Here is a 27,008-nt window from a genome sequence, read left to right as displayed (position 1 = left end):
CTGAAAGTATTTTCAGATGGAGGGGAGGCACTGGAAAAGTAGCTATACCAACACATTCAGCATGTGAAGCATGTAAGCTAGCCATGTCCCCTCCCCTAGCTTACAGAATATTCTGTCATAGATTATAGAAGGTGAAGTGCCCTTCTATGTCATTATGTGGTGCACTGACTGTTGTATTAAAGTATCTTGATCCTTTCACTATCATAAACATTAAAATCAAAGTCAATATGGGACCGCAGTCATTTGATAGTCAGGTGCTGAAAATTTTTATAATGAAACTTACAAGAGATAATGCTATATGTCTGTATTAGCAGCTGTACATGAGACTAATTTGTATATCATTCATTCACAACATAATATGTTTAGCTATAAGTGTCATCAGATAGGTAGTGTCACACTATACATTATTGTATATGGCTACAATAAACTTCCCTTCAGGTAATTCCTACAGTGGCTGAACTTTCATCCAGTCCTATAAAAACCGTACATTGCAATTGGTCATCACCCAACAATAGACTCCTGTTCCTTCCCTCTGATAGAAGAGATAATGACTATCTCGAGCAACAGCAAGAAGCCAATCAAGATAATTTTCAACTTGAGATGCCTAAAATAATCATGCAGACATATCCAGTATAATCCACATACAGGGGTGTTTTATTAGAGTCGTTGACTGCTCTATTAGAATATCTCGATCTTTTCAGTAATATAAGTACAGCGTGCTGACGCCCATTAGTTCAGTACGCCACTGGAAATATTTATGGGTGCTCAAGCACCCATGGCACCCATGCTTCCTACATCCCTGACATACATAGCTTCATCTGCCATACCAGTGATAATTCTTATTTGCAAACATTTGAATTGTGGCTTCAACCAGTAGAATAAGAATCTACACAGCATGTGCACATGCATGGGTGTTTAAAGTGCATGATATACAACTAGAGCTGCACTGTAGTATAGCTATATACTATTCCAAATATTAAATACCACTGCAGACCTGTCTAGTCTACACATTGTCCTATTAGTGATCAATACTTGCATGTAGCTATAACTACTTCATATAGCTAAAGAACATGGGTGTGCTACGGAATTCATATAGTAGTAGTCCTGTTTGTTTATGGCAACTAACTTGTAGAGGACTTTGTTATTATCATCAGTCACCAAAAATAGTCCCATGCACTTTCTATGATCTTGAATTACCAAATTCAGTGGCTGCAAGCTTCTACATGATAATCATGCACATATGTGATCAGTAACCACAGTGCATACATTAAATTTGTGCTTAATCATCTTAATCTGCAAGTCATCTGCTGGCGAAGGCATCATACAAGTTGGCAGAGATATATGCATCAATGCATTCACCATGCATCAACATCATTGCAATCACCGTTAGTATATCCTTGTCAATAGTTCTTCCTTTCAATATTTTCTGCCTATCTTACATTAAGAGAAATCATCTTAGTTACATTTCTTCCTGAAGTTGGTATTGATACCACTGTCTTACCATACTTCTTAGAGGAATCCTCCAAAAGAGAAACATTGCAGGACATCTTTGTTTATGTTAACTTTTTAAAGATGTTATGGCAATCAACCTATCTTCCTACTTTTGTAGATGGCCGTGAGCTGCCATGAGTACATTCATGCATGTAAGTGTACTAGTGTAGATTATGGTGAGCATAACCTATGTTAACCACAATAACAGCTTTGAAATATGGGGGAAAATAATTGTTATTGTCACGTATTAATCATTCTCAATGAAATGAATGTGATATTGTTATAATCAGTAGTGGTATGTAATTGTGTGTGCCATACTGTTTATTATATCCTTGTATGTCATAATTTACTATTACACATTGACAAACACGTAAACCATAATTAGACAATACAATAGCTCTTCAACCAGACTGGATGTTTGCATGCCATGTATATACAGTAAACTGATTGTGTACAATGTGTGCATGCGAGTCAAACAGTATGCATCTAGTTCATTTCTCGTGAATATCAATATTAAATTTCTCACGTGAATTACAGCATTCACAGAGAGTTGCCCTGTCTCCTGTTGACTTACAAAAGGTAACCTTCTTGTCCGGATGGATTTCCAGGTAAAGAGTGTAAAGTATTTGGTTTTGCTGATAGACATGATAACGAGTATCATTAAAGATATCAGGAAACCACAAGGAAATGCTGGAGGCTTTTGTAGAAATCTGTAAATGAGCATAGGACCTTACAGTATACACAATCATCTAACTCACTGTACTTATGATTCCAGTGACTAGACATCTGTTGTCACTAGCTATACACATTGGACCAGTGACTTTGTTGATATAAATGTACACCTGTGGCTTATCCAAACCACGCTGAAATTGTACAGAAATAAACCGTTGTAACAGATCTGAAAATATGCATATCTATATAGTAGAATTTCTGTTATGTTGGTTTTACCATCTTTACTGCTTGCATTTGTGTAGCAAACTTCTCCTTTATCATTAGCTGATAACAGCCACTGACAATTTTCCGTTGTAATCTTAATTTCTCGGAGAATAAACCTACATTCCAACCTTTCTTCTAATCCCTTGAACTCGTTCTTCTACATGTACCAACACCTCCATCACAGTGTTATATAATCTACACAACTCACATAGTCTTCTAAGCTTCTGTTCCTCATCTTTAGTGGAACCACTGAGTAGGCTTCGTTCTCCTTATTAGCACATGCAATAAACCATAATAATTACAATAGGACACAGCTTACCATCTGGCTAACAAGCTTCAAATATTCACCACTGTGCAACTCCTATCATACATTTAGTTTTTATACAAGTTAGTATGTTTATCTGGACTGAGGTATGTTTACATAACCAATTACACAATTAAGATTTTCATTGCAGGTAAATCACCAAATCCAACATTCTTGTTGCTTTTCACCATAAAGCAACCAAACCGTAATTGTGCATTCGAAATTGAAAATAAGCTGATTTGTTTGTTTTATAAAGTGAATGTATAAAGAGAAATGTACAATAACAATGTGGTACATGATTGGTTATTTTAGTGGCTCTTGTTCATCAGGAGGTGGTGAGTCCACTGATGTTTCAGTTAACAAAACATACTCTCGGCTACTGAAACCAAATTTTATCACATCCTAAATACACAAAACAAAATAAACAACTGAATACTATTCTCATGGCAATATATACCCTTTCCTTTAGTTCATAATATCTTCGTGGATCTATTCTTTGGTTATCAAGGTATGTACCATTTGTACTGTTGAGATCAATAATGTAAGGCCTACAAGTACATAACAATACAAAATAACTTTGTATACTTATTTATGCACCCACTTGACAACTTTGACATTTTTTCCTTCCTCGTTCTCAACTTGTACAAGCCGATATTGTAGAGCAGCATGTTGTTTAGAACAAGAGGGGTGATCTATTGGCATATCTACCACCTGCACAAATGTTAACTGTTATTTAGCAACTACACTATATAGTACATTTTCATGACACCAGTATCATTCATGTGTTATTCTCAATTAACTCTTGGTATAATCCATAAAAACGATGCACATGTACGCAACACTTACTTTTCTGTCTCTTCCTATTAAATATGCACTCTGTCTGTGTACATAAAGAACATCTAAAAGAAAGAAAATGTAAATATGCACAGATATATTTCACACTTACGAAGATGCTCTTCGCCTTTGAAAGGGTACAACCGCCATCTAGTCTTGGGAATTCTAGCCTCTGGTGGTTCACTATAAATTATGACTACTCCCTATATAATACAGCATAGTATACAACTTGATAAATACTTATACTAACTTTGTAGGTATTAGTTTCTGCTGCTAGCTTGCCAGATGTTTTGAAGTTGGGTCCTTCATCCTGCTTCTCTTTATCACTGTGTGCTGCATCATCGTCTGATCGACCAAACCTACGATAATGAGTTAACTTAGTAAATAGCTTGTAGTTATAGTAGAATAACTGGTCTTCTCCATCATAAAATGGACATATTTTTAATTGCTGGATGCTATTAGCTCATAAAGTACTAACATTGGCTCTCCATCATAGTATTGTGCATTGTGGATCATGAAGGTAAAGTTGCTAACTGACTGACGTACTTACTAATGCCATCAAACAAGTGTAACTCGGTATGGCTAAGGCACTACATGACAAGATGATTCTACCTCCACTCCCAAAGAGACGGAGTATGGCAATACTGACTTCCTATAGCCAAAAGATAGAAAGTCTACAAACTATATAGATTTTAGCATTCCTAAGTTTTTTAACTTCATGCTACAGCAGTGATACGATTAAACTACAAAAAGAATGAAATTATTGTACAACAATTATGGGATAGGATACTTACTGAGAAATGTTAGCTATCACTGAAATAAATTCTCTTACAAATGGTACTTACTTGTGTGATTCATTAAATCCACTAGGTTCTTCGTTACCTCTTCTGTAAGTTCTTCTCTGGTCTAACATGAATAAAATTAAAAATGACACGTACAACGTACAGTTAAAAGTGGTGTCAAGTCAGTGCGCACATACATACCGCTTGGTTCAACAGATCGTCTTCTGCGATCTCTGTGTCTGTCTGCATTGCCTGGTCTTGGTCTCTCATCCCTTGGGTGAACATCACCATCACTACTTCTTCGCCTTCTCCTTGGTGATCGCTGTGGTATGCATACAGTAAAGTCACAAATACAAAGTTTCTGCCTAACATGATAACTATGTCTGTCATGTCTTGTGTATTCCCTACGATGGTCGTCCTCAGTGCGCCTTTCTCTGCGAGGTGGGGACTTTTGTCTACATTACGTACGTGCACAGCAGCAAAAATATTGCAATCTATTAGGTGTGCATTAATTAGAAATACACAAACTATGACCTTCTTATTGGACTTCTACTGGAGTGCCGCTTCTTTGAGTTTCTTGGGGGAGATAAATCGTCGTCAGAGTTCTGATTTCTTCGCTTACCGCGATTTCTACTGTCCACCTCCGCCATTTTAATGACGTCATATACCCATTAAGTTTATCCTGCGATTTGGACAAAATGAACTTTTCGTGGAGTTCAGTAAAACAGTTGTAAAAAACACGAAAGTTGATAGGTGAGTATCTTGAGGAGTATTAAAATGTAATGAATGTTTAGTATTTCAAGTTGCGCTTGTACGTTTTGTAGTCGTTGTCAGAATACAACACTTACAGAGATTAACGGCAACAAAGAAAGCATAAGTAGATAGATAACCTTGTTTAGTCTAACAAGTAGTAGATTAAGTTACCCACAGAGAAATCAGTGGTGCATTCTAGATAAAGAGCACCTTAATTGCAAATGAGCATTCCCAATCAAGCAAATACTTCCCGCGGGAGCGAACCTGCTCCAACTGAAGTGAAAATTAACCTCACGGCAATAAAGAGGTGTGACCATCATGCCTGTCACATAGTGTCCACTACAAGTCATGCTGAGGTATACAAGTTTGATACACCTTCAAGAACATGGGTAAGTTATCATGTTGACTACTGTACTGTATCATGTATATTGTACACAGGAGAGGACTACCACAGAAGGATCATTGTTTGTGTACAATAGGTAATGAAGATGATAATGGCTTTGTTGTGTTGAATGTACAATGGTACAGGACTGATACACCTGGTTTTGGCTTTGTAGTATTGAACAGGCTTAATAGTGGAAACGTCCTGCAATATGTGCATCCTGGAATGGAATTTATCATCAAAGACAATTTTGTGATGTACAAGTCATCTAGTGAGTACAGTATACAAGCTGTTTAGTTACATATTATGATTTTTTATAAAACTGTCATTGTACCACAGCCTATCTACATCACTGTTGCTAAAGCATTAATTTTAAATTATAACATTTTGACCATTATACATTGGAATCGATTACTTTATAGACAACAAGCTCCCTAGGTGTCATTATTTCACAGGTTCAAATGCATGTGAAGACATGGACAAGTATGTATCCCAATATCGAGGTATCCTTTTGGGAGTTCCAATATTTTGTTACCCAGATTATATCATACCACTGACTAACTTTACTGCATGCATAGTGCATGTTAATAGTTTTAAAGTCAAAGTTTTGATGGATTAATGTTTGTGTTGGTGTCCATCGTTACATTTTGTGTCTAGTGTCAGTATGTAGTACATGTCCATTTGGTGTAGATGATGTGTTTTGTGGTTTACACTTTGATGATGGTGTTGAATGCAGTAGAGTTGGAAGCATTCTTAACAGGTACACAGAATGTTTTTGTATTTCTTAGAGCAATTAATAATTGTACAATATGATAGTACTGTATAGTAGGGATCATGAACTTTTGGCCAAAATAAGCTTGGTTGATTTCTTCACTGTGATGTCTTTTTTGCCAACCGATGCATGCATCAAAGACTTCCTTCTCTGTATCCCATTGCTTTCTCCACTACTATGTAGGTGTTGATTCATGGTAAGGTGTCATGGCTTCAGTGCTATGATTTCTGTGGCGTGATTAGATTGATTGCAGAGCTGCTACTCATACTGATTCTTCAATTGTTATGCTGTATAGTGGGTGCTGAAAGCAAAATGGAATGGGGAATTAGTAAAACGCGGAATACGGAATTGCGGAATACCGAAATAAGCAAAATTAATCTTTTGCAGATTGTACAAATATTATATGCTCTATAGTAATTATGCTTTGTTTACCTTGTAACAGCTCTGCATGGCGCACCACAGCGATGGATAGAACAGCAGCCGGCGAGCATTAAACGGGATGAGCACACAACCAATCACCCTAGCACGATCTACCTTTGCTAACTTTACTTAGTTAGACTCTTGATTCAAACCTGAAGAGTTTTGAAATCCATTTAAAGACACACAACCACTGGACTTCCCTACTGAATTCTCTAATAAATTCGGTCGTATGCACATGAAGGGCAGCTAGTTTAACTTAAGAATAGAACTAGGTCTTGGCGTTTTGTAGCTATATCAACTAAGGATAAGTAAAGGTAGATCGTTCTAGGGTGATTGGTTGTGTGCTCGCTCGTCCCATTTAATGTTTGCCCAGCTGTTGTTTAGCTATCCATCGCCGTGGTGTGCCATGCAGAGTTGTTGCAAGGTGTAAATAAAGTATGATTGCTATAGAGCATGTAACTATTTGTATAATCTGCAAAAGATAAGTTGCTTATTTTGTTATTCCGCAATTTCGTTATTCCGTATTCCGCGTTTTACTAATTCCCAATGGAATGGCCACTTTTGTGTTTCAGTTGTCATGGTACACATTCAGTGATGCAATTAATTCTTAAAATGTGTCAGACATCATTCTTTCCTTGTTGTGGTATGCATTGGTTTACAAGCTACAGGTATAAGGAAAATAAGAAATTTAGAAATAAGAAACAAGGGAGGCTAGCAGACATTTAGTTTCCACTTCAGTCATGGCAACCTGTACAAGTAGAAGGAAAAAGAATTTTAAGCTGGATTAGGTAGGGATCAAAGAACAAAAAAGCAGGGAAACAAGGGAACAGCTAAAAAGTTGTGAAACAAGGGAGGTTGCCTGTACCTGCAGATATACTAGTGGTCAATGTTCTTTGATCCCTACCTAAAATTCCTAATTTTTCCTTGTACTTGTTTGTTTGTTTACCTTTTTAATAACACAATTATGACTACTGAATCCACATGTACCAAAGAATGGCGCCAGGCATTCCATAAAATTTTTTGCTTCTGAATGCGTGCCCCAATAATCAATTACGGCCTGAAAAGTGAGGTGGCCATTACGCTTCGTTTGTAGCTATGTTCTGCTCGTTACATAGTGTTACAAACGAAGAACAGTACAAGAAATTTCTCTGCAATGAATCTAGTTGCTACGGAATGTGCAGGCGAAAAGCATAACATAGCCAGAGGGAAGCCGTATTACGCTATTGTAAATCGACACCTTGGGTTGTCAGCAAAAAGAACTGGAACACAAAGGAGGACAAAGGTAAGTCCATGATACGTGCATTGTATATACTGCGGTTGGAGAAAAGCACATCTTGGGACGAAGCGACGTCGAACAGTGAAAAAAATCAAGCCTGTAGCCTTATCCATTGTTGAGTTCTGTTAAATAGAAATTTTTAAAAATTCCGTATAAACTTGTTGGAAGGGTTTGGGATCACTCTGAAGGCATTTTTGGACTTGGCTAATGCCTAACCAATACTGCCAAGCTGTTATGAGGGAAATTTGAGGGGTGGTATTTTTGGGCAAGAAAGCCCAAAACTGCATGATCCCTAATACTACCATACTATATGATATGACTGAAATTGGAATTAAATGTCTACTAGTATAGTTGCAGGTGTAGATGACCTTGTTTTCATTGCTTTTATTTCTATCCCTATCCCTCCCATATACACAAAGTAAAATTTCTTAATTTGTGACCCAGTCTGAGAAACCGGTCTTATCGCCCATGTCAGCAGATTTGATTTTTCACCCAGCTACATGAATGAATAAACTATCTAATTCCACATTTAAAATCAGCTAGACTTGAGTGGTCTGGTTTTGCTGGCTGCTTTTCCCGAGCCCAGTGGCGATCCGTACGTGTGGTGTGGGGCCTTAATGGAGCTCTGGTCAGCCTGGGAATGACTGTATGTGGCTGTACAGCTCTGTGGTGTTGAATAAGTACCTCTGCTGTGAATTTCCTTTCATTTTAGCCAGTTTTGAGACCTCAATGGCTCAAAACTTGTCCTAATTCATCCCTTGGCCTTCCTTTTTGAATTTTTGAACACCATCTTGCCCGCCTTCCAGGGCCCCTGCCTCCCACCCAATTTGCAGCTCGCCTGATAGTCAACCTCGGTTTAAAAACTATCTAAAATGGCGGGAAACTTAGTTGTTGGCTACTTGCACAGTGGATGCTCTGGAAGGTAAGGAATTGGTGTAAAACAGTTGAAAATTTGGTACACATAGCTTCAACCATTGGCGAGCTACAATACACTAAATGCTTATAAAACCGGCATTTCTCGATACTTTTAAATAGGCAATAAGCCCAGTTTTGTCAGACTGGGTCACATTTTTCCTTCTACTTGTATGTATTCATACCACAAGCATTGTGTATATAGAAGCCCTGTAAATAGTTGGTTCTCATTTTGTAAGAATGGTAGTGTACAGTAACAGTAATGTAGGGCTTCTGTTTATTTTAACTAAATTGTATTGCATGAAGTTATAGGGACACACACACACACACACACACACACACACACACACACACACACACACACACACACACACACACACACACACACACACACACACACACACACACACACACACTCACACTCACACTCACACTCACACTCACACTCACACTCACACTCACACTCACACTCACACTCACACTCACACTCACACTCACACTCACACTCACACTCACACTCACACACACACACACTCACACACACACACACTCAAACAAACACACAAATGCCACTGTTGCTTTGTTGTTTACAGCATCAGTAGTGGCAATGTGCCAATCAGAGAGAACAATGCAGAAAGTGAAGAAAATGTTGTTCAGATGCTGGAAAAGGCATTTAATCAGGTAATTAGCTCATGGATTGTGTGTTAAAGTGGTATTCTCTTTGTAGCAGCAGCCTGGTGAGTCAACCCTTGTGGAGCAGAAACAAAAGGCAATAGAGCTCCGCAAGGAATTTCCACGACGTACATCAGATCCTACTGTCACTGGGTCAACACGCAAGAGTGGGAAACAGCAACGTCTTAACAAGTCACCAAAAAGAGACTCCAAGGATTCACATTCCCCTTCAAGACATGAAGGTAGGATCAAGGCCAACAGTGATAGACCGGCTACCAAGCATAACAGTCGCATTGATGCTGATAATTTAAAGCGTCAACTTTTCAAGTCACCAGAACACACAGGCAATAAAGAAATCTTGTCTAGCAAGAACAATCCTTTGGCAGCTAGTACAGCTGTGTTAAGTACTTCACTACCTCCAGCACTGCAAATGCTGTCCTTAGCAGAAGTGGAGAGAAAACTTCATAGCAGTGTCACTACCGCTAGTACTACTGTTGTCAACACTCAACCACAAAATGTCCAGAATTCCACTACTTCACAATCATTGTTGATAAATCCATCATCTTTTGCAGTACCGGCAACAACTTCAACAACTATTCCCATACCAAGAACTAAGTCAGAAGGCAGACTTGTGAAGGCTGCTTCACTGGATACATCATCCCAACCTCTGTTAATAGAAGGACCATCATTTCTAGCAACCACCTCCTCTCATTTTCCTCCAGTACCACCAATAATGGTGTCTCCAGGGATGCGTTCTGCTCCTGTGTCCTCTAGTTCTAGCCAAGAACTTTTGAACAAATCAGCATCAGGTTTGTCGACTGTGTTTCAAAGCCCATCACCCTACATGAAACAGTCAACAACAGAAGGGAAGACGTCATCTTTACTAGAGGAGCGTCCTCTCCCTCCTTCATCATACCAAACTCCTATCAGAGGAAAAACTACCGAGACTGTTGGACAAGAATTGCCATTACAGAAGGCACAAAATGGTTTATTATCTCCAATGGTGTTTCAAGATAATGTAACACACGTTAACAAACCCATGCTAAACAAAGAACAGTTTATTCAAGCCATGGTATACATGATTCAGGTATGTGCTTCTTGATCAAGTGTTTTATTAATTTTCCTATTCCAGAATGACAAGGACTTCTCCAATAGATTATATCTGGCCTATCAGCAGAGCATGTCAGATAGTTCGCAATAATTATTGTTGTTTTTGTTTTGTTTTCCCATGTATTTGTTTCTTATCTGCTCTCTTTTTTCTATCTTGTCTTTTGAGGTTCTATGACTTCTTATATTTTCTCTTTCATTCTTATCTTCACTTCTAATCTTGGCGTTAAACGCCACCAAATCTATAAGAAATATTTGCCATATTAAGGCGCTAGATTAAGCGCTGCTGGAATGCCAGCGCGCTACAATAATCTAGCCAATGAAATCCTGCCACGACCGTTTCGCGGTACACGTGGAAGTCCTAAACTCCGTCATAAACGTACTCGCTTGAATTGTTCTTTCCTGTTGTGTACGCTATAGAAGATGAAGTTACTTGCTGTTGTCATGTTATGTTTGTTGAGTAGTTTAGCATTAGCTAAACTTGAAAATGGTGACTGTGAAGGTACGTACTTTTGTTTAGTACTGTATTCGAGATAGCTAGTTACGTAGTGTGTGATCAATCCTAGTGTGTATCAAATTTCTCAACAAGTTGTACCAACGTCTCGACGAGAAGGGCACTGATATGACAGATGTTGACCAAGTGGAGTCACAGTTGATGAAATTTTGTAAAGGAAGTAAAGACAAAGAAGAAAGATTTGTAAGAATTGTATACTAGTAAAAATTATCCTTGTATCTATTTCCCAACAGTGTTACTACATTGGTGGTTTAGCTACTTCAGCTACCAAATTGTTGAACATCATCACCAAGCCAATGGCTTATCATTTACCAGCAGAAAAATTGTGTGAGAAGCTAAAGAAACAAGACAAGCAAATTTGTGATCTCAGATATGGTAAGTGTCCATCAGTATAATACCATAGTGACATCATGTCTCTTATATCACCCCCCAGATGCTCCAATTGACATTGATAGTTTAGACTTGACTAAGATGAAAGTAAAGGAGTTGAAGAAAATACTGAATCAATGGGATGAGACCTGCCATGGTTGTGTCGAGAAATCTGACTTCATAACTCACATTAGACAAGTAAAACATAAACATGTTGAATTGTAACAACTCTTTTGTAATGATCCTTAATTATTTATACTGCTTTATAATGCTCTGTCTTCATTATATAAAGGATAAAATAATACTTTTATGACATGAAAAAACCTGTTGAATAAAATTCTACATAAGGTATTTTTGGCAGTTCTTTGACCCGCACAAGCATTTAACTCTCGAAAACTGTTCATATGAAAACGAAGAGTTGTAAGATATTTGGTAGTCAAATGTTAGTTCTTCTCCCTCATGGATAGTCCGCTTTGCAAAAAAGGCTATTCTAGGTAGTCGTGGATCAATAAAATCAATCCAAACTGAGTATACAGCCAAGTTTGGGTCACACTGAAAAGATTAAAATGATATGCTATAATTACTACAGTATTGGGTGACTTACAGAGTGGTTGAAGAAGTGACTGATGTTACCACATTTAGAAGCATCAATGCTAAACATACAGCTGTCATCTTCAGAATGGAAATCCAAGTCAAATAAATAAGTTAATCCTTTTGCATTGGCAACTGCTCCTCTCCTTTCTGCTTCATCAAACATAATCACTTCTCCAGTGTATTCACACACAAATGAGTTCTTCTTGATCTCAGACACAGCTTTCACACCCCACCCTTTAGCATCACCAGTTCGAAATATACACAATGGGATTGAGCGCAGTTTTTGCACTACTCTGTTACAACAGTCAGGGCCACAACTACAAGCTGAGTTACATTCATAGATAGGCATCCCTGGGGAAACACGCACCCGACCATTAGTGAAGTATGCAAATTCAGACTCCAGTTGCATAGGACAGCAACCAAAATCTCCATTACCACACTTCTGACAACTGCAGTATGTCACTGGTTCGTGGTCTGCAGGATTGGGTACACCCTTCCCATAAGAATTTGTACAAATGTACTCAAAATCTTTAGGTATGGGGCACTCATCATAATTATTCTCCACAAAAATCATTGCCTCCTTCTCCTTGCACTTAGCATTGAGGGATGCACACCATTCTCTCAACTCTTGTTGATAATCCCTGGCTCGAAGAGCATACGGTTGCACTAAATGATTGTTTCTTTTTTTAATAGCAGAAGCTAACCCATTACAAAATCCCTTAGCCAGTGCTGAATAATCCACCGCTGTGCAAGGATGTCGTTGTACTCTTTGTGACGTCATCCTAAACCTTGTTGGTATTGGAGTGCTAGAGGCATTGCCAACTGCTGGTACTTCCAAACCACGTATAGGAGAAACATGAGGTGGTGTTATACTCACCATAGTAGGTGACTTGTTCCCGTCATCACAGCGAAAATCAGCAGAACAATTAGTGAGACCTTCACTGACTGTGGCTGGATCAAATGGATCAACAACATCAATGTCAGATGTTGTCCCTGTCGTTGCCAAACTTGCCACAGAAGAGACTGACAGAGATGGTGACAAAGTCAAGTGAAAACTGCTGTCAACTGGTATGGGAGATCCTTTAGAAATATTACTCTCTGCTGCTTCAATGGACACTACAGAAGGTGTAGTTTCATAAGTCTTATACAGAGTCTCACCTTTCGAAAATGTTTCATTACTGTAATCGTAGAAATTCACAGCAACAGGTGTATCAGCAGAAGTAGTTTCCCAAAGTGGTAACATCTCAATATTTGGCAATGCAGTAATGTCATTTTGCAGTGGAGAGTTCCCAGCTGATAACAGTGTACCACATAAGTGAACATCATGTGACTCATGACACAGCAGTGGTGATGTATTATCTTCGGCTCTAGCAGAATCAACTGATGATCCTCCATTCTTTAAACCCCCCAAGGGAATTGTCACTTTCAAAGAAAGCCTCCGTCGTGCCTTACTTTTGCCCCTTGAACTATCACTGCTGGATTCCTTCACTGTTTGCTTCCAAACCTTGCTGGGTGGTGGTTGTGTTTTGCTCTTGCGTGCAGGTTTCTCTTGATGACGTAGATTTTTTGAGTCTTGCAATTGTTTTAACTTTGCCTTTGCTTCTTTCTTCCGAGCAACTCGTTTTCTGTAACGAGCCATAATACGAGGACAATTCAAATCACTTGCTTTTTCCCATGTATTATCATCGTCACTATATCCCTTCCATTTAATCAAGTATAACTTTTCTTTAGTCTGGAACAATTTTAACATTTACGATCTCAACTGGTGCACATTAAACAGCTCGTGTTTTATGTAAGCTACTAGCATTCGTACATTGCAATACAGTATACGTTTTATAGTACTGTCGATTACCTTTTTGTCGTAAGCATCGGCCACAATGTCTTCAACTTCATATACATCGTCATCGTCGTCTTTTTGCTTTCTCTTCTTAGGCATCAGTATTTTCACTTGGTTGTAGTTGGCCTATCGAGAACAGGACCCGAGACCTTTCATAAGCGAACAAGACCGCGTTGACATTCGTAGGTAGATTGGCGGCTTTCCGCGTTACTTTGTAAAACATCGGTTATCATTCATGTACAGGTATATTCATTACAATTTATTCAGTCTTGATGTGTTTATTATAGCCATGTCTGGTTCTGATTTGTACATCATAAAGAGTCCTTGGATCTGTGCCATGCTAATTTTGTCATTCTTTCCTACAGCTTCATCAGCAAACAACTTTGCTTCGCCTGGACTTCGCTCTGGATAGAATCTTTGAAACATCTCAGAAATCTGGTGGTGTGATGCATAATCAATTATCTCCTTGCGATCTACCCTTCCTGGCCGAATCAAAGCTGGGTCTAATCTATGACAATGTAAAAATAATAAATACATACAAAAGTAAATATTGATAAATACCTTTCAAGATAGTTTGTAGTCATAAACATGATTCTAGCTTCAGTAGATACCACTCCATCAAGAGTGTTTAATAAGCCACTAAGAGTAACCCTACCAAGTCCTTCATATCTAGCTGTTGCTGTATAAGAAAAGACATTATAACTTCCAAACCTGCAGCAGTAAAGCAAGATTTTTTATGAGAAATTATTTGAACAATATGTTATCCAGAAAGTAACAGCCAACACCTGAAACTAGGGAATTTATTCTCTACAAAAGACATAAACTGCACATTTTGGTTATCCAAGAAAGTTTCTCTACACAAGTATATAAAATATCATTACTTTGTTGATCCTCCTCTAGCTCTCTGCTAGTAAATGCAGCATCAATATCTTCTAAAAGAATTATGCTTTGTTGAGGAGCAATACTTAACAAGTAGCTCAGTCTGTCATCTGATAATCCTCTGTCACTTAGACTGAGAACACAAATACTATAGCCCAGTTCTCCAGCTAGAGCAGTACTATAACAAGACGAGTGTTATTTACTACCATAGCATATGCAATGCGTCTCACATGAAACTGCTTTTTCCACAACCAGGTGGACCATAAAGAAGATAGCCTCTACGATAAGGAATTCCCCTTTCCCTGTACCAGTGTGGAGTGTTAATAAATTCCTTGACATCATTTAATATTTGTTCAGAGATTCCTTTGTCAAGAACAACTGAGTCAATAGGACGACGTTGACGTGGGTAACCAAACTGACGCCATTCAGAACCAACAGCCGTGTACATTATTGTCTTCCCTTCATGTTTCTCAATTGCCATTTGTCTGGCTGTTTGTAATAAAATAGAGCTATTATATGAAAGGAAGATAATTGATGTCTCATACCTTCTTCGATGATGTTTAAAAATAAACTACGATTTCTTCCTATCATAGTGAGGGTTACAGTTTCATAAGGTGTTCCAGTGTTCAAGTCCAACATTTGCTTCTCTCTTGTACGTTCCAAATGAATCAAATTTTTTTTGTACCTTTAATAGTAGTGTCACAAACTACTCTAATAAAACATACACGTTACAGAGGTCACTATTTAGCCACTTCCTTTTGTTACAAGTGGGCACCCCTGGCCTAGTAGACAACACTAACATAATCATAGATGCAGACAGGTGGTTTATGACTACAACTGACCAGAAATAATGACTGCCCGGGCTAGGTACAAAATCCAAATGTGTAGTAATTCTGCCTGTGTCGTGTTGTTTGACAATCGTCTCCACACTTAAATGTTGTGTTCTTGTCGCGTGTACTGATATCCATTGCAGTAGCCATCCAAAACTACTATCTCGACTAGGAACCTCCAACGTGATCATGTAGTATCGACGGAACGCGATAGAGGCGAATTGAAAGCCTTTACGAAACGCAGCGAGCCCTACTCCCAAGCCCGCCAATCCAAAACCAGCTCCAAAATACGGGTTGTCGTTAAGCGAAGCTAAATACTCCTTCAAAGGCATGCTTAGGCAGTGTGCATTAAATAAAATAGTAGGCATTAGATGGAATATTGAGATAATCTGTGATGTGTAGAATTAATGAGTAGTTAACTGTCACCATCAACAAGTTTTGTTTCTTCTCTAATGGCTTTCTTTTCAGCTAATCTTTTTGATGCTTCTTCATGTGCCCATGTCTCTTGACTATAAGATAACATATGGCCGGCAACCAATCATGACGTGTTATCACCACTTACCCATCACCTGGCTTGAAAATGTACACTAAAATTCCTGCAATTAGGTTTGTAAAAACCCCAATGTAGAATATATCCTCCCAATCTTCCCACTGTCTCTTTTCACCAGGTTTTCGTGGCTGCAAGGGAGCATAAGTAAAATTCAAAAACATGACCCACAAAAAAAAACAAAAAAACAATGTCATTGCATCCTGTGGAAACTACTAGTAGAACACGGTTGCATGTATGAAAACAGCTGTTACCATTTGTTGACACAGGCATATGTCAAATTTCCACAGAGCTTGCTAATAACAGACAACCCTACTTACACACTATTCAACACACATTATTAAAATTATGATAACAAGATCTGCAATCATGTCCATAAAACAAAAAAAACACACCATTATCACCTGAACTCTCAATCTTTTGGTAATTGTTAGATTGCAATGGCCAAAAAGCGGGTTTTTATATATAAGAATTAAGCTTAGTGCTAGGGGTCATTCACAATTTGCAAGCATTTTGGTAGTGATAAAATTATCACATGATTTTGCAAAGTTGTTCTGTAGAAAGCTCCATCACTAAGCACTCTGGAAAGATAGATTTGTCTAGCAAAACCTGTGCCTAGTAATGTGAGTCAAATCAAAAGGTGAAGATGTAGGAAAAGATGAACGTCTGCCATATGTAATATGTGGAAGAGTGTGTCAGGCTGTTCTTAAAAGAACATAGTTAAATCGGTGCATTCATGCTGCTGCTGCTTACTCGAAAGAGTCTTGGCCATGCCTGGTGCCTTTTTTAGATACTCTACTTCGTACGCTGAATGTGCCATTCTACTGCCACTATTATGTTCCACAGCCAGACTATAAGTTGAGGAGAATGTGACAATTGTCACAGACCTCTCAAGCCTCCCACAACAGAGACCCACAAAGGGGATATCCTGAAATGTGGACACCTTGGCAGTCAGGGCACCCGTCCAATGGTCTATTTGTATAGGTGTACAGACATTTAAGCTTATAATGTAGACCCCTGAACCTAGCCCACTTCAGGCACCAAGCATACTCACGAATCGATGAATACCGTACTAAAACAGTGTGCACCAGAACAAACCTTTTCGTTGAACAAAAATCCATTTGGTCCTTCCGTGAAAATTTCCTTCTGGTCATGAGCAAATCTTTTGTTAACAAAAGGAGCGGTCATAGTGGGGTATACTGGTCTTCTACAGAGACTTCTCCTCAACAAGGCCAACATCTTTCTGCAAGCGAAAAAATTGGAATCAAGTAAGGAACGGAGAAAGAAAATCGGATATTTCTTCAGTAAATTTGTTTACCGGTTGCCTGGAAACAGTACCAAACCTGGCATAGATTTCGAGATAGACAATAGACGAAGCACATATCCTATATTGCTACGAGCAACAAAATATTGTGCAATGGAAGTATTGGAAAATGGCAGGTGCGCATTTAATGAAAGGTACCGTGTAGTGTAATATCCTATATATGATATAGCTTTGATGCCTACCAGCCCCAGTCTAGTACGCGTACAACAAGAGTAAGCTTTACTTTAGTGACACTGCAATATTAAATACACTTGTAGACACCTCATGCAGATGGGCAATTGTCCCTTGAATGTCTTCCTCCAGAAGGTAACCTATTTTTTGGTAAGACACTGTTTATTATTGTAGTAATAGTACCTACAGCTTCCTCAACAAAAGATTCCAGTTTCATCAAAGGCACCATCACTGGCGAACAATTGATACCTTCCAGCGAGGATAAACTGAGAGGGATGGTTGCTGAGATGAATCAGACACTTAAGGAACTCTCTGGATCAGTGACTGATGCTGATGGAGATGCAAACACAAACCAGGTAAGCCAGTGTGAAACATACTGTGCAAGTATCGGGAAATTGTATTGGGGTTCAAGCTTAAACTTAAAGGAGTGCAGTGGTGGATCTAGCATGGAGCATTTAGGGAAAATAGCCCCACTTTCAAGTTATAGCTGTTAAGGCATGATATTATACATGCTGCAGAGGAGCCCTAGTTATGCTAGCTTCATTAAGGCAGATTTAGAGGGGACATAAGTATATCAAAATACTCTAATAGAACAGTCATTCTCACTAATAAAGTGTATTCAAATAATGCTAATCATCAATATTGACATTCATGTTTATACACCTCATTAGACCACTCACTCAGATACTAATATTTGACACTATTGCTGAAAAATGACCACCTTCATCTTTTTTTTTTTTATGCCATTATTAGGCAAGCATGGAGAACCTTTATATACCAGTGTGTTGTTAAGAATAGTGAAGGTCACAAATGATTAGCAAACAGTTGTATGTTGCATATCTGCAGCAGATACGCAACAAGTATTTGATAAAATTTTACTAGTAAGGTTGAATGCTCTATTAGAGTATCTCAATTTTTAAAAACTTTCTCTATAGATCCTTCCCTAGCCTGAGAGGTGAATCTATATTGTTATACTGTTAGCTACTCACTCACTTTTGTGCTGCCAAATTGATTAGTTTGTAGAATCTAAATTTCTCTGAAACCCTTGGAAACTTCTCTCCCTGTGCTTCTGTGTACGGTTAATTTCAAGAGTGCTGAATTCCTTCCAATTATGCAAGGCTTTTGAGGTATTACAATCACTGCTTATATTGTGTATACCTACCAAACATTGATGATATTTACTCAATTAAAAATTTACAGCAGTGCTTATATTATGTGGTCCCCTGATCCTTCCATGCAGGCACTTTTCAGCATACTATATATAACAACGTATCACTAAGTACAATAGACAGAGAAAATTGTATATAATCACTAACGAATCTGGACCAAAATTCTCCAGACTATGTGCAGGGACTTGTACTAACAAAGATAAGGCCTTGTGTGAAAACTCTAGCCCATGAGACTAGTACTTTGTTATACACAAGGGGTAATTACTACTTGAATATAGGGAGCTGGCAAAGATTCAGTTTCTGAAGGACATGAGATTAAAGACCCTGCTTTGTTGAAAGCCATCAGCAAGATGAAAAGGCTTGACAGTAAATTGGCTGATGTTACCAAGGTAAACACATTAGTGTTCAACCTGTGTATAGGACCAGATACTTACCCTTGTAGCAAGAACGAAAAGTTAAAAGGCAACGTAAAAAACTGGAACAACTTCTGGAAGATGGGGTGGAGCCATCAAGTGCACTGGCACTAGTTCAAAATGAGGAAGACTGTAAGGTGACATTTAACCACCATTGTAACATAAGTTGATTCATAGCTGATGAAGAGAACTCTCGTCCGTCATCCCCAGTATTCCAAACTGAGCTAAGATATGCAAAAAAGCCAGCACAAACAACTGCTAAGGAAAATGGTAAGTTGTTAACTAGCCAGAATGTAACTGTAACATTGAAATCTTTACACATTCAGAGCCACCAAAAGAAAATAGTGCCTCCACATCACAAAATCATCCTTCAAGCAAGAACCTGTCTAAGACTGGCCAAGATTTCATAAAAAGAAACATTGAGGTAGAGAAGTAGTTGATAGGTAGTACTCCACACATCTTACCATTCAGCTGGTACAAGATGCTGGCAGTCTTGTGGCTATGACAGAAGAGGAAAAGAAACGTTTAGAGTTCTTGTTGGAAGATGAGAAAGTTGAAGATATTGAAGAGACCAACAAGACAGACTGCCGTGACCTTATTCTGGCAAGTGAAACGGCATTTTTGCCAGATGGAAGCAATCTTGAGAGGCTAAGGATAATAGACAGGTTAGTATACTACAGATTAAACAGAATATTCTATACATAAACCTGTTACACTAGTCGACTAGAAGCACTGATGCCAGCTGATGACTGGAGGAGCATATGTAGCAATACACCTTTATCAAGTGATGAGGCATATCATCTAGAACTTAAGGTATATGTTTAACATAAATACTTAGTGAAACAATTCTCCATTTATTCCTAGGAGGCAGTGAAAATGTTCCACAGTGATGAAACTGCTGAAGGTTAACCAAGTATTGGCACATACACTCTTTTCAAATTCTATTGAGCAGATTCAGAACAACTGGGAGAAACTGCTTTAAAAGATTCTAGAGGGGAGCAACAGCGTTTGAAAGAAATTGATGTCAGACTGAAGCACCTTGAAATGTCAGCAGACGACAATGAAAATGTTAGTTGTATAGTTACTATAGTTTTAATTTTCTATTACAATGTCTATAGCCACCTTCATTGTCAGCTGACCAGCTAGAAGAACTGCTACAACAGTGCTATAAGGAACAAGGAATTGAACTCACTTCAAATGAGAACACATCACTAAATTTAGATGAAGACGAAGCTAATGATAGTCAATGAAATTTTATAGTACACTGTAAATGCCTACCAGCTACAAATACATCATCTATTGAACTACTGATTGTAAATACTTCTGAACAGAGTTACTACAGATATGTTTTACAAATTCATCCAGTTCTTGCTTCCTAGTAGCTTTAACTTTGTCAAGCAGTGAACTCCTAATTGATAATTTCATTTCAGCTCTAGCATCCTGTGATACTTGTAAATATCTATCAGATATGTTTACAGCATTTGTAATTAGTTCAACACTAGGTCCCTCGGACAAATGATCCACCATCCCTTTGTTGTAAGCATCAACTGGACTGTACAATAATGCTTGTAGCATGCTCATTTCAGCTTGATGAAATCCAACTAATTGTGCGAACACCTGGTATACCCACAAAGGGGCAGTGATGCCTACACGAGCTGCAGTTATACCAATCTTGTAGTCACCAGTTTGAGCAATACGAGTGTCACAAGAGAATGCAAATGCACAACCAGCAGCAAGGCAGTGCCCATTAATGGCAGCAATTGTTGCTAATCTTGTGGAATAGAGACAAATCCATGCATCTTGCATTGCATTCCATAGTACTTCAATGTCTTTCTTGTGTGAGTTAAGTAGCACTTGAAAATCTAAGCCAGCACTGAACACACCCTGAATGGATGAAGACAAAATTATGGCACTGTACTTCTTGTCCTTCTCCACAATACTTATACACCTTACGAAGTCCTCTAAGAAAGAAGAATTGAAGCTATTCACTTTCCCCCTCTTCATTAATACTATTGCAGTTTGTTCCTTGCTGGATTCAACCACTTGAATATTCTTAGTATTGGCAATCACTGCTTGGGTGTGCGATAAACGAAACAAACTACTTTTCGGATGCAATAATTCCCATCGTTTATTTGTTCTTCTAGTACAGAAAGTGAGTAAAACACAACGAAAACGAACTGATAGCTGAGATAAAAACATAGCTATTCTAAATAATTCCCACTTCCGGTGTGATCGTTCAATTGGAGACTATTACGTTCTAGAGACAACGTCGGTGTTTAGGTCTGCATGTTGCAGGCATAATGTCCAGCACACTTAAACTGCTACCAAAAGTTTCAACTGTGTCAACTAGCTAGGTATAGCCGGCTACAAACCCTAATCTATGTGCATCTGTATTACCCAGGCTCCTGGCCGCATGGAATGTCAGTGAGTCAGTGGAACTTCAGAACAGATTTTAGTTACAGTAAAGAGTCAATAAAAATCCATGAGAGTAGTGTAGAAAGTTATGCAGGATGTCACACCAATTAATGCATGTGTTGTTGGAACAGGAAGCCCCTCTGTAATCTAACGAACTCCCCATTTTTTGCAATACGTTACAGCCAAACTGTAAAAAAGGGTGTGGCCTTCAAAAGCCTGGGTGAAAATATTGTGATATCAAAGGCAGTGGCCAAGAAATAACTGCAATGATATTAATCAATGCTAGTGCAGTCTGGCATTAGCTAGCTATTAGCATTGATAACATCGTTGCAGCCATTTCTTGGCAACCACCTTTGTTCACACGTTTTTTCACCCAGGGGTTTGAAGGCAGTACAGCTGGGCTGTTTTGTGTGGATTTCTTGCATTTTATAAGGCCACAAAACCAGCCCACAGTGGAACCTCTCAGCTCTTAGCAAACTCCCCAAATTAAGGACACAGTAGAAAAAAAACCTCCATAATAAGGATAAAAATTTTGGTCCCAACAGGTCTGATTAATACATATTTTACCTCTGAAAAAGAGGAAAACCACTATATTACAGCAAAAAGTGGCCAAAATTTTGGGTCCCGGCAAAATATCCATAATATAGAGATAGATTTCTATAACTATAATTTTATTTTGCTTTGATTTTTCCCACATTTTTTCTTATCTGTATGTAGCTATACATACAATGATGATTATTGAAGACACATGATAGTGTATTGTATTGATATTTCATTAATATATATAATGAAATATCAATAGCTACAATACACTACCATCGTGTGCACTCTAAAATGAGTAGGTTTTCTTTGAAAGAAAATCTATTTTAGAGTGCACACAAAAAGAAAACCTATTTTTCATACCATAATGTATCCTTTCACCAAATTGGAGCTGCCCACCAGGTAGCTACACACCAAAAACATCACCTTAGCCATTCCCAAGATATGTACAATGTTTAAGCTTTCTTTTTAGCTACTTTTCTCTTCCCTTGTAACAAAATGCGCAGTAATCCCAGGTATCAGTGATCATGAGGCTGCTTTAATAGTATCAGACATATCTGCTAGGATCAAACCACCTGTGAGACAAGAAAGATTTTTCTGTGGTGGAAAACAAATTTTGATTCTATTAAGGAAAAATTCAACAATTTTCTGATTCTCTCCTCTTATACTTGATCAACCTGTAAGCACCCTATTGAACAATTTTAAATGATTGCCTCAATTTGATACCTACAAAGTCAAATAACAGCCATCCCTGGATCTCCACTTTTATAAGGCATCTTTCAAGACGAAAGCAACAATGCTAATCACCCAGAGGATTGGCAACTGTACTACCAACTTAAAAAGGAATGTCAAAAAGAATGCCAAAAGGCTTATAATAATTACATCAACAGTTTTCTCGATAGTGGAAACGGACAGGTAACAAAAAGGCTTTGGTCATTTATACCTCCAATGATAAGACCCTAACAGACAGCCATCAATGCTTTTAATGATTATTTCACATCAATTTTTACTTAAGAAGACTTTTCATCACTGCCTAAAATGAATGAATGACTCACCCTTTCCTGAAATACCCCATATATCAGTTTCAGTAGATGGAGTTGCCAACCTTTTACACAATCTAAATCCTCATAAAGCCACTGGACCAGACAGAATCCCCGCATACTTTTTAAAGGAGTTCTCGCATGAGATTGCATCAAACCTAACTTTGATTTTTCAATCCTCTTACATCATGGTGTACTACCTGCAGAATGGAAATCCGCAAATATCATCCCAATATTTAAGAAAGATGACCGCACTAAAACATGTAACTACCGACTGGTTTCTTTAACATTTATCTGCAGCAAAATTTTAGAACATATTGTGTATACCTGTATCTTTTCTCACCATAAAGAACAAAGAAAATCGTTTTCAAGTTGGAAAATCATGTGAAACCCAACTAATCATAACTGTAGATGATTTTGTTAACTGTTTAAATGATAACATCCAGATCAATTGTATTTCCTTGATTTTTCCAAAGCTCTTGACAGGGTACCACATAATAGACTCTGCAACAAACTGTCTACTACAGAATTAGAGGCCCGATTTTGCTATGAATAAAACATCATCTTTCTACTAGCAGTTCAGGCCCGTAGCCAGGAGGGGTTCTGAAGAACCGCCCTCTTGGAAAAAAGGTCCACAATTTCAGTAAAAAGGTCCATAATTTAACCAAAAAGGTCCACGATTTTAGTATACAAGTCCAAATCTTCAGGAGCAAAAGTCCATTAGCTAAAGTTTACTAGATACCACTAATAAGAAGCTAAATTAAGTGCTCCGAGTAACTAATTCAGTGCTTGTATTAAATGCAATGCAAGATCGAGATACTCTAATAGAACAGTCAACTACTCTAATAGAACAATCACTCTAATAGAGCAGTCACAATTACATTTTCTTTTAAAAGCTACTTAATTTACATGTAGATTGTCTAAACCAAGCTTTCATTAAAATGTACGATTATGGTGGACAAGCTCCTCGATGCAGAGCCCACGAATAGTATCCATGCTTCAACTCCATGAAATGTGTAAATTTCATTGCTTAATACACCCTTTGTTCTGCTCTACTGCCCCTGTTGATCATGGGGGAGTGCTCAATCTTTCCCATTCTTATTCACTGTGACATTCCAATATTATATTTAGACACATGCATGTGCAGATGGTATAATTACAGTAACAGTAGAGATATTTTTCCAGATATCATCCATACAGCTGGTCTTCAGCTTACCTAAAACATTGTTATTTTTATTGACTGAAATGCCACTAAATTCAATCTTTTAGCATCTATTTTCAAAAAATTTCCTGGGGGGCATGCCCCCAGACCCCCTAGTTTCAGCATGCGACATAATACAATCTGAATCATATCATATAAAAAGGTCCACTTTCTTCTAAAAGAATCTACCCAGATAAAAGTCTGGCTATGGCCCTGCAGTTACCCTTCAAATGTGATATCAGGTGTACCCCAAGGAGCTGTACTAGCCCCCCTTCTTTTTCTATGTTTTGTAAATGATATACCCCTAAATGTTACCTCAAAGATTAGATTATAATAATTATGCTGACGACATTTTACTGCACCGCAAAATAATCTCTCATGAAGACTGTACCCTCTTGCAAAATGACATAAACAATCTCATTAAATGGTCCAAAGATTGGCAACTTCTTTTTTAACTTTGACAAATGCGAATTTCTACAGATAAAAAATAAACTCTCCTCTACAGTCTACAGTCACCACCTACAATATGGAATCAAAGATCATAAATCAAGTATCATTGGTAAAATATTTAGGGGGATAACTATAAAAGAAAAATTGCAGTGGGCAGAGCATGTTTTAAATATTACTAGAAAGGCAAGTAATATACACACTGGGATTTTTACACAGAAATTTAAAAAACTGCCCTCCTCATATCAAAAGCTCATGTTATAAATGTTTGGTGGTACAATTATAGAATACGGATGCACAGTATGGGACCCATATAGTCATAAAGACATCAACAAGCTAAGATTGAAAAAGTTCAAAGATGTGCAGCTAGATTTGTTAAAAATGACTATTCATGGCATACAAGTGTAACTGGTCTTATAAATAATTTAGAATGGCAGAGTTTGCAATCAAGAAGATCCACCCTAAAAGTGACAATGATGTACAAAATAATTCATAATTTAGTATCCATTCCTAGCCATTACCTCGTCCCAAGTAACTCTAACACACAAAATCACGATTTCACCTATCAACTACCCTACTCTAAAATAAACAGCCACCTGTACCCATCAACAATTTGACTTTGGAACAGCTTAGATTATGAATTAGTTAATAAATCTTCTTTACAACAATTTAAGACTACATAATCATGCACTGTAATTGCATGTATTTTAAAGTAATCACACACCACACTTTTGTATTTTTGCACTCACCATGCACTTGCATCATTGTAATTTGTGTTGTGCGCTCACATTCTTTAGAGGTTTTGCACACTATTTAATAATGAAGTACATACTGATCTGATTGTTTTCAATTCTTGTGCATCTACACAAAGGTGAATTTACCAACTATGAAATAATGTGATAGACATTCACATGTAAAAAGAGCAATTTTTGTCTCTTCTTTAATCAAGTGATAGCTACAACTGATTTGAAATCTGTAGATAGGTAATCATTGTAGTTCAAACTATAAAACTGAGGGTGCACAGTAAATACTCTAATAGAACAGTCACCCATAATTCACCCGTCAGAAACATGTCATTATTCTTTATAAAATTCAGTAAAAAATATGATCTGGCTAGCAACACCATGCAGTTCTGGAATTTAACACAGTTTAGTGTGTTGTATTAGAAGTCCAAAACACAAACAAAACTATTAACTAACTGTAACATTCTTTCTTCATACCACTTTTGTCTCAGTGTAGAGAATAGTAAGCCCCAGAGCCAGCCACATGGGTTTGTATGGCTACTGGTAAATAATATCATACCAAAACAGCCAGGCTGTGAGAATGGGTGTGACCTTCAGAAGATCCAGGATAATACATAAACAAGTTTCTCATCCATGTACCAATACTATGTGAGTTAGTGGATTTATATTTTATTATTAACTAGATGCTGAATTAGACAGCTCGTATGTTCTCACAGCTACTGTATAGCTTAAAGCATTACCTAATTAGAACATTGCTTAATGGTTGCATTCAGTTACTAATGACACAAAAAAATCACTGATGTGGTATAAGGATATCTATCATCCATGCAGCCATATTAAGGTTATGAAAAAGTCATGAATTAAAGTTCAGGCAGCCAAGCATTGCATGGCTGTGATAGTGTTAATGCCAATTGGTTACAAGTATTTTAAAAAATTTGGAATTTATAACTAGAGTAGGGGCCATAGCACATCGATAAAAAGTACTGAAACAAGCTGGAGTAGTGCACGATATTAAATCATAGCAAAACAATAAGAAGTGTTATATCCCTACTGTGCTCAAGATACCATAATGGAAATGCACAGTAGGGATATAACACTTCTTATTGTTTTAATATTGTGCACTACTCCAGCTTATTTCAGTACTTTTTATCGATGTGCTATGGTCCCTACTCTAGTTATAAATTCCAAATTTTTAACTTTTTTTTGTAAATAATATTATTATGATTGGTGACACACACTGCATTTGAAATGATGCCCCACGCCCCCCATCTGAAAAGTGAAGTATCCATTATGCTTCATTGTCAGCTATGTTCAACCTGTTACACAGCAGTACG

General features: G+C 37.8%; 8 protein-coding genes across 14 annotated transcripts; 3 read left to right on the top strand and 5 right to left on the bottom strand.

Moving 5' to 3' along the window:
• Positions 1 to 1,717: 1,717 nt before the first annotated feature.
• Positions 1,718 to 2,879, bottom strand: LOC136262226 (uncharacterized). Of its 2 annotated transcripts, none has more exons than XM_066056434.1 (5): positions 2,747 to 2,879; positions 2,636 to 2,695; positions 2,440 to 2,584; positions 2,250 to 2,389; positions 1,718 to 2,201 (listed from the first exon to the last, which is right to left on the bottom strand). In XM_066056434.1, the coding sequence occupies exons 1-5, from the start codon at positions 2,747 to 2,749 to the stop codon at positions 1,983 to 1,985; spliced, it is 567 nt and encodes a 188-aa protein (XP_065912506.1). In that variant the 5' UTR covers positions 2,750 to 2,879; the 3' UTR covers positions 1,718 to 1,982. The 2 variants fall into 2 exon arrangements, with proteins under 2 accessions (XP_065912506.1, XP_065912507.1); XM_066056435.1 differs by having other exon boundaries at positions 2,255 to 2,389.
• Positions 2,880 to 2,954: 75 nt separating this feature from the next.
• Positions 2,955 to 5,051, bottom strand: LOC136262219 (smad nuclear-interacting protein 1-like). Its single transcript, XM_066056421.1, has 10 exons — positions 4,882 to 5,051; positions 4,718 to 4,802; positions 4,549 to 4,669; positions 4,411 to 4,471; positions 3,816 to 3,924; positions 3,678 to 3,768; positions 3,578 to 3,630; positions 3,333 to 3,442; positions 3,189 to 3,279; positions 2,955 to 3,133 (listed from the first exon to the last, which is right to left on the bottom strand). The coding sequence occupies exons 1-10, from the start codon at positions 4,995 to 4,997 to the stop codon at positions 3,035 to 3,037; spliced, it is 936 nt and encodes a 311-aa protein (XP_065912493.1). The 5' UTR covers positions 4,998 to 5,051; the 3' UTR covers positions 2,955 to 3,034.
• LOC136262194 (mRNA-decapping enzyme 1B-like) lies at positions 4,711 to 10,904 on the top strand. Of its 3 annotated transcripts, XM_066056381.1 has the most exons (8): positions 4,712 to 5,100; positions 5,172 to 5,489; positions 5,539 to 5,579; positions 5,629 to 5,753; positions 6,173 to 6,242; positions 9,456 to 9,543; positions 9,590 to 10,621; positions 10,667 to 10,904. In XM_066056381.1, exons 2-8 carry the CDS (start codon positions 5,322 to 5,324, stop codon positions 10,733 to 10,735), a joined length of 1,593 nt encoding a protein of 530 aa, XP_065912453.1. In that variant the 5' UTR covers positions 4,712 to 5,100; positions 5,172 to 5,321; the 3' UTR covers positions 10,736 to 10,904. The 3 variants fall into 3 exon arrangements, with proteins under 3 accessions (XP_065912454.1, XP_065912453.1, XP_065912452.1); XM_066056382.1 differs by having other exon boundaries at positions 4,711 to 5,489; positions 9,593 to 10,621; XM_066056380.1 differs by having other exon boundaries at positions 4,712 to 5,489.
• Positions 10,905 to 10,968: 64 nt separating this feature from the next.
• On the top strand, positions 10,969 to 11,804 carry LOC136262230 (mesencephalic astrocyte-derived neurotrophic factor homolog). Its single transcript, XM_066056439.1, has 4 exons — positions 10,969 to 11,143; positions 11,208 to 11,338; positions 11,389 to 11,530; positions 11,589 to 11,804. The coding sequence occupies exons 1-4, from the start codon at positions 11,065 to 11,067 to the stop codon at positions 11,747 to 11,749; spliced, it is 513 nt and encodes a 170-aa protein (XP_065912511.1). The 5' UTR covers positions 10,969 to 11,064; the 3' UTR covers positions 11,750 to 11,804.
• Positions 11,389 to 14,112, bottom strand: LOC136262183 (uncharacterized). Of its 2 annotated transcripts, XM_066056358.1 has the most exons (4): positions 13,971 to 14,112; positions 13,277 to 13,850; positions 12,129 to 13,234; positions 11,389 to 12,076 (listed from the first exon to the last, which is right to left on the bottom strand). In XM_066056358.1, exons 1-4 carry the CDS (start codon positions 14,052 to 14,054, stop codon positions 11,864 to 11,866), a joined length of 1,977 nt encoding a protein of 658 aa, XP_065912430.1. In that variant the 5' UTR covers positions 14,055 to 14,112; the 3' UTR covers positions 11,389 to 11,863. The 2 variants fall into 2 exon arrangements, with proteins under 2 accessions (XP_065912430.1, XP_065912429.1); XM_066056357.1 differs by having other exon boundaries at positions 12,129 to 13,850.
• A 50-nt stretch (positions 14,113 to 14,162) lies between these two features.
• LOC136262204 (mitochondrial chaperone BCS1-like) lies at positions 14,163 to 17,501 on the bottom strand. The gene is made up of 8 exons (XM_066056398.1): positions 17,310 to 17,501; positions 16,227 to 16,342; positions 15,677 to 16,173; positions 15,380 to 15,519; positions 15,065 to 15,323; positions 14,837 to 15,012; positions 14,517 to 14,634; positions 14,163 to 14,463 (listed from the first exon to the last, which is right to left on the bottom strand). The coding sequence occupies exons 3-8, from the start codon at positions 16,030 to 16,032 to the stop codon at positions 14,208 to 14,210; spliced, it is 1,305 nt and encodes a 434-aa protein (XP_065912470.1). The 5' UTR covers positions 16,033 to 16,173; positions 16,227 to 16,342; positions 17,310 to 17,501; the 3' UTR covers positions 14,163 to 14,207.
• On the top strand, positions 17,492 to 20,666 carry LOC136262206 (fibrous sheath-interacting protein 1-like). 3 transcript variants are annotated; one of them, XM_066056402.1, is made up of 13 exons: positions 17,492 to 17,651; positions 17,705 to 17,747; positions 17,793 to 17,841; positions 17,896 to 18,062; positions 19,154 to 19,264; positions 19,318 to 19,420; positions 19,466 to 19,558; positions 19,615 to 19,712; positions 19,760 to 19,953; positions 20,008 to 20,101; positions 20,153 to 20,192; positions 20,241 to 20,356; positions 20,407 to 20,666. In XM_066056402.1, exons 1-13 carry the CDS (start codon positions 17,629 to 17,631, stop codon positions 20,536 to 20,538), a joined length of 1,263 nt encoding a protein of 420 aa, XP_065912474.1. In that variant the 5' UTR covers positions 17,492 to 17,628; the 3' UTR covers positions 20,539 to 20,666. The 3 variants fall into 3 exon arrangements, with proteins under 3 accessions (XP_065912474.1, XP_065912475.1, XP_065912473.1); XM_066056403.1 differs by having other exon boundaries at positions 17,793 to 17,856; positions 17,911 to 18,062; XM_066056401.1 differs by having other exon boundaries at positions 17,494 to 17,651; positions 17,887 to 18,062.
• On the bottom strand, positions 20,526 to 21,517 carry LOC136262220 (enoyl-CoA delta isomerase 1, mitochondrial-like). Its single transcript, XM_066056422.1, has one exon. The coding sequence runs from the start codon at positions 21,485 to 21,487 to the stop codon at positions 20,585 to 20,587; it is 903 nt and encodes a 300-aa protein (XP_065912494.1). The 5' UTR covers positions 21,488 to 21,517; the 3' UTR covers positions 20,526 to 20,584.
• Between the last annotated feature and the right edge of the window lie 5,491 nt (positions 21,518 to 27,008).

Source organism: Dysidea avara, chromosome 7 (genome assembly GCF_963678975.1).
Source record: "Dysidea avara chromosome 7, odDysAvar1.4, whole genome shotgun sequence".
In the NCBI taxonomy this organism is placed as follows: Eukaryota; Metazoa; Porifera; class Demospongiae; order Dictyoceratida; family Dysideidae; genus Dysidea; species Dysidea avara.
The sequence above is the reverse complement of the archived record's forward strand: the minus strand, read 5'-3'. Positions and strand labels throughout refer to the sequence as shown.

What these genes read in the sequence shown, in the direction of transcription:
- LOC136262194 (XM_066056381.1), top strand. Translation starts at nt 5,322, where the DNA reads ATGAGCATTCCCAATCAAGCAAATACTTCCCGCGGGAGCGAACCTGCT. An exon ending in TCATTGTTTGTGTACAATAG is followed by an intron (nt 5,580 to 5,628) that starts GTAATGAAGATG and finishes ACAATGGTACAG; the next exon opens with GACTGATACACCTGGTTTTG. An exon ending in TGTGATGTACAAGTCATCTA is followed by an intron (nt 5,754 to 6,172) that starts GTGAGTACAGTA and finishes CATTTGGTGTAG; the next exon opens with ATGATGTGTTTTGTGGTTTA.
- LOC136262219 (XM_066056421.1), bottom strand. Translation starts at nt 4,997, where the DNA reads ATGGCGGAGGTGGACAGTAGAAATCGCGGTAAGCGAAGAAATCAGAAC. An exon ending in AGTAGAAGTCCAATAAGAAG is followed by an intron (nt 4,803 to 4,881) that starts GTCATAGTTTGT and finishes TACGTAATGTAG; the next exon opens with ACAAAAGTCCCCACCTCGCA. An exon ending in CAAAGGCGAAGAGCATCTTC is followed by an intron (nt 3,631 to 3,677) that starts GTAAGTGTGAAA and finishes TCTTTCTTTTAG; the next exon opens with ATGTTCTTTATGTACACAGA.
- LOC136262183 (XM_066056357.1), bottom strand. Translation starts at nt 14,054, where the DNA reads ATGCCTAAGAAGAGAAAGCAAAAAGACGACGATGACGATGTATATGAA. An exon ending in CCGATGCTTACGACAAAAAG is followed by an intron (nt 13,851 to 13,970) that starts GTAATCGACAGT and finishes AAATTGTTCCAG; the next exon opens with ACTAAAGAAAAGTTATACTT. An exon ending in GTCACTTCTTCAACCACTCT is followed by an intron (nt 12,077 to 12,128) that starts GTAAGTCACCCA and finishes TAATCTTTTCAG; the next exon opens with TGTGACCCAAACTTGGCTGT.
- LOC136262204 (XM_066056398.1), bottom strand. Translation starts at nt 16,032, where the DNA reads ATGCCTACTATTTTATTTAATGCACACTGCCTAAGCATGCCTTTGAAG. An exon ending in CCGGGCAGTCATTATTTCTG is followed by an intron (nt 15,520 to 15,676) that starts GTCAGTTGTAGT and finishes CTACTATTAAAG; the next exon opens with GTACAAAAAAAATTTGATTC. An exon ending in GCTAGAGGAGGATCAACAAA is followed by an intron (nt 14,635 to 14,836) that starts GTAATGATATTT and finishes TTTCTTATACAG; the next exon opens with CAACAGCTAGATATGAAGGA.
- LOC136262230 (XM_066056439.1), top strand. Translation starts at nt 11,065, where the DNA reads ATGAAGTTACTTGCTGTTGTCATGTTATGTTTGTTGAGTAGTTTAGCA. An exon ending in TGAAAATGGTGACTGTGAAG is followed by an intron (nt 11,144 to 11,207) that starts GTACGTACTTTT and finishes GATCAATCCTAG; the next exon opens with TGTGTATCAAATTTCTCAAC. An exon ending in AATTTGTGATCTCAGATATG is followed by an intron (nt 11,531 to 11,588) that starts GTAAGTGTCCAT and finishes ATCACCCCCCAG; the next exon opens with ATGCTCCAATTGACATTGAT.
- LOC136262226 (XM_066056434.1), bottom strand. An exon ending in AAATGCAAGCAGTAAAGATG is followed by an intron (nt 2,390 to 2,439) that starts GTAAAACCAACA and finishes GCATATTTTCAG; the next exon opens with ATCTGTTACAACGGTTTATT. An exon ending in TCACTGGAATCATAAGTACA is followed by an intron (nt 2,202 to 2,249) that starts GTGAGTTAGATG and finishes GCTCATTTACAG; the next exon opens with ATTTCTACAAAAGCCTCCAG.
- LOC136262206 (XM_066056401.1), top strand. Translation starts at nt 17,629, where the DNA reads ATGGAAGTATTGGAAAATGGCAG. An exon ending in AATTGGCTGATGTTACCAAG is followed by an intron (nt 19,265 to 19,317) that starts GTAAACACATTA and finishes TTACCCTTGTAG; the next exon opens with CAAGAACGAAAAGTTAAAAG. An exon ending in CAGTGATGAAACTGCTGAAG is followed by an intron (nt 20,193 to 20,240) that starts GTTAACCAAGTA and finishes TCTATTGAGCAG; the next exon opens with ATTCAGAACAACTGGGAGAA.
- LOC136262220 (XM_066056422.1), bottom strand. Translation starts at nt 21,487, where the DNA reads ATGTTTTTATCTCAGCTATCAGTTCGTTTTCGTTGTGTTTTACTCACT.